This window comes from Myotis davidii, unplaced genomic scaffold (assembly GCF_000327345.1).
Source record: "Myotis davidii unplaced genomic scaffold, ASM32734v1 scaffold3619, whole genome shotgun sequence".
Taxonomy (NCBI): Eukaryota; Metazoa; Chordata; class Mammalia; order Chiroptera; family Vespertilionidae; genus Myotis; species Myotis davidii.
Genome location: NW_006290453.1, coordinates 4,902 through 9,000, shown reverse-complemented (window position 1 = coordinate 9,000; position 4,099 = coordinate 4,902). Strand labels below are relative to the sequence as shown.

General features: G+C 58.9%; 1 protein-coding gene across 1 annotated transcript; it reads right to left on the bottom strand.

Moving 5' to 3' along the window:
- Positions 1–368: 368 nt before the first annotated feature.
- LOC102771434 (leukocyte immunoglobulin-like receptor subfamily A member 6) lies at positions 369–4,085 on the bottom strand (the record flags this gene model as incomplete). Its single annotated transcript, XM_015563764.1, has 5 exons — positions 369–679; positions 2,393–2,692; positions 2,948–3,244; positions 3,453–3,752; positions 3,899–4,085. Coding segments are annotated over 5 exons (1,212 nt in total), but the record flags the coding sequence as incomplete, so codon positions are not given.
- Positions 4,086–4,099: the final 14 nt, after the last annotated feature.

Below are 4,099 nucleotides of genomic sequence, written 5' to 3'. Positions count from 1 at the left end.
TCATCTCCCCCAAACCCTGTGCCCTCGCCCCCAGGGCAGCTGTCTCTTCCTCTCACAGAGGTGCTCCTCCTGGGTGTCCACAGCTGGGCTGGAGCTGAGGGAGGAGACAGAAAGTTAGGGGCAGAGCTGGGCCACAGGATGTGGGTGTTGGGGGACTTGGGGGCAGGAATTACCTGCTCTGCAGGCCTCTGTCCTTGGCGTCTGGGTGTGTGGTCCCTGCAGGAGGTTGGACATGAACCCCTCTCTGGGCTGGACAAGAGGGACAGTCTCAGCCCTGGGAGGTTAGAACCCCCTCCCCATGTGATTCCACTGAAAACTAGGAAACCTTAACATACCCCTGTGTGTAAGTATTAATATTTCGTAAGATGAAGGTGATGAAAGATTACCTTAAATACATACATGTGGGCTGACATTAAGTGTATTCTTTCTAGGTTTTCTGATTTGAGATTCTGGAGAAATCCTTTTCTCTGTTGACTTTCTCCATCTATTTGGTTTCCTGTGGCAGGTGCTCTGAGGCCCGCTCCCTCATGTGACCCAGGTCACCCCGTCCCCTACTCACCTAACTTCCTGCCTTTGTGCTGACGTCGGTGTCGTAGGAGGAGGAGGAAGAGGAGGAGCGAGAGCAGCAGGAAAAGGGCCACCGAGACCCCTATCAGGATGTTCAGGTTCCATTTGGGACCTTGGACATGAGTGAAGTCATGAATGAGCCAGTGATGCCAGTGAATGAACACCTACTGTGTGCAAGGCATGTGCTGGGGTCTGTCACTCATCTCCTCTCACCTCAGGCACCAGGGATTGCTGACCCAACCACCCACTTCCCTGAGGCTCAGAGAGGTTAATCACCTGCCCCAGGTCACCCAGCCTGGACGGGGCAGGGCTGGGAGGGGAACCCGGGACTGTGAGTTCCCTGTGCTGTCTTCTCGCTGCCCCCAGGGGGACACCAGCTTTGAGCTCTGGGCTCCTTTGCAGGGGCCTGTCCACGTCTCATCTGGAGATGAGGGCCCTTCCTCACTACCCGCCCCCAGCACAGCAGGGACAGGAGGGGCAGGGTGAGGGTTGGACTCCCTGTCTCTCCAGGATCCGTCTCCACCCTGCAGGCCCTGATACCCCCTTGGGAAGGTCGGGCTGGGCTGGGGGCTCTGCCCTCCTGAGCTCTGTGAGGCCCTTATGTCACCTCATCTCCTAGCATCCTGTGAGCAGGTTGGGACCAGGGATGAGAAGACAGGAACCCAAGACTCAGAGAAGAGAAGGGACCACCTAGCCCACAGCAGGAGCAGCAGAGCCAGGAGCTGAACCAGGGCTGATCCACCCTGTTCCCTCCTCTGATCTGAGCCTGAGCTGAGGGGTAGGACCTGGTACCCGGACCCTTGTCCTGCCCGTCCCTCCCTGTACAGTGTCACCGTCACTGAGGCAGAGGGGACAGGCCCCATAACATCACGTCCTGGTTGTTTCCCTGTGAGGCCCCTCTCCCAGGAGGTCAGGGCCAGAACTGACAGGAAATCTTAGCTCTGGACAAGGATTCTCTCCTTTTACACCTGGAGACACTGAGGCCCATGCAAGGAAAGGGCATGTCCAAGTCAGTGTCCCTGGGAGGGTGTAAACCCGTTCATGGCTCAGCCCCTGTTTCCCATGGAGGCACCGACCAACTCCCACGGAGACCCTCATTTACTCCTCTGTGGGCCTGACTCCATGGGGCAGAGGGGGCTGATCCTCAGAGCCTCCTGGGAATCAGGATGGGTGAGGGTTTGGTGCTGCCTTTTCCCCAGTTGAGTTCACTCTCCCTCCTGAGACTGGGTCCCCACATCTCCCTCTGCTATGACCACCCCACCTGTCACCTGCCTCACTTCCCCCTCTTAGGCCTGACTCTGTGGTGGGTGAGGGGTGAACCCTCAGAGCCCCTGGAGGCCTGTGGTCCCCCTGAAATCTCTCCTGGAATCCCTGCCCTGCCCCCCGGACAGAAGCCTGTCCTCAAGTGTCAGGGGGCATTAGATCCTCTGAGAGACTCAGAACCGCCCGGGGATGGTCTGTCTCCCTCTGAGCAGAGGGGACCCAATGGTTCATCAGCTGTGGACATGGGCCCTGTGGGTGGGGGGCTGGGGTCCCAGAGGGTCCTGGGAAGGAGGACAGAAGGAGTGAGAATCTGGGATTGACCCTGGACTCCCCACCTCACTCAGATCCCCCTGCATCTGCCCTGCGGCCCCTCAGACCCTCCCACTGCCCACCGGGCACGTTCAGGATTCAGGTGACGGGGAGGGGTGCATGTGGGGTTGAAGCGGGTCTATGAAGTGCAAATGTCTTCTGGGTGACCATCTCTAGTGCACCCATACTCTACTACAGCCTATTATCCTTCTGGAGACCGGACCCTGAGGTGACAGGGTCAGGGGCCACTCACCTGAGACCAGGAGCTCAAGGGGCTCACTGGGGGGTGACAGCAGGAAGGGGGAGGAGCTGTGTGATCTGTAGCACCTGTAGGTGCCCCCATGGGCTGAGGTCACAGGGCTCATAGAGAACTCCGCCTGGTACTGAGCTCGGTGCTTTGATTTCAAACGCAAGGGGTGATCTGCTGCCCCCTCCTTGGACAGAATGAACGTGTCCGTCAGGCTCCGTGACTGACACAGCAGGGTCACGTTCTCTCCTGAGGACACCCTGGGGCCTGGATGCACCAAGAGGGAAGGTCTTTCACGCAGCCATCCTAGAGAAAGAGGAATGGAGGGTGAGAGCTGTCTGCCACCTTGTTCTGACCTGAGAGTCTCCAGGCCTCTCTCTGAGGACCCTCCTCTCTGTCTGTCTCTGTTTCTCTGAGTCTCCCCCTCTCCCCTCCCACCCACTGTCTCTCTCTGTCTATCTCCCTCCCTGGAGCCTGCACTGTCATTCTGGCCTCACCACCTGAGACCCCAGCAGGGTCTGTGCAGAGTCTGGTCCCTGACTGAACCAACCTGCTGCTCACCTGCCACCAGGATGTCCAAGGGGTCACTGGGGGCCGACCACTCAGAGGAGAGGTTGTATCCACCGTAGCATCTGTACCGGCCCCCGTCTGAGCTGCTCACAGTGTCCAGGGGGAAGTGGGCCTGAGAGAGCCCAGCCTGGGGCTGCAGGACAAGGCTCTGGGGGAGGACCTGTCCCCCCTCCTTGTGCAGAGCGAATCTGTCATAGCCGACATCAGAGCGACACTGGAGGGTCAGGCTCTGTCCAGAGGCCACAATGGGTCCCTGCTGGCTCAGGAGGGAGGGCTTCCCAGACTCACCTGGGGAGAACAGACATGAGTTACAGGGCTGCTCCTCCCAGAACCCCCTTCTCCTCGGCTGGCCCCTGAGTCTCACTATCTCTCTCTGTCTCTGATCCATGGGTCCCTGTGCTTCCCTCACCTTCTCACGTGGGGCTCCCCTGCCAGCAAAGATGCCAATAATGTACCTGGTGCCTCAATCCATGGATGGGACAAAAACGGGACTCACCTGGGACCAGGAGTTCCAGGGGGTCACTAAATGGTGAGCACACCTGGGGGCTGTTCCTGGAACAGCCATAGCATCTGAATGTCCACCTGTCGCTGGCGGTCACGGGGCCCACAGAGAACAGGGCTTTGGACTGCCCACTGGAGTGTGGTGAGTCCAGGGCCCAGGAGAGCCTGTGATCTCCTTCCTTAGTCAGAATGAACCTGCCAAATCCCTGCCATGAGCCACACCGGAGGGTCACGTTCCCTCCTGAGGTCACGACACGGCTGGGCAGGGCTGTGAGGCTGGGTTTGCTGTAGGATCCTAGGAGTGGAGAAGGCAGCGTGTTATATGGGGCTCGCACCTCCCTCATGTCCCCCAGGGCTGGCCTGTGAGAGGGAGACACCCTGAGAGCAGACCCCCTTCCTGAGGGCACAGCCTGAGGCTGGGACCTCTGAGTGTCCTCTCACCTGACAGCACCACCAGCTCCAGGGGGTCACTGGGCTCTGACCAGCCACCAGGGCTATAACAGTAACAACGAAATATCCCAGCATCATGCTCTGTCATTTGTGGAATGTAGAACATCACCTTTTCCCCAGGCTTCAGTGGCTCCTCTCTTTTCCATGGTGCTGTGCTTCCCTCTTTATCCCGACGGTACTCCTCAGCCCGTG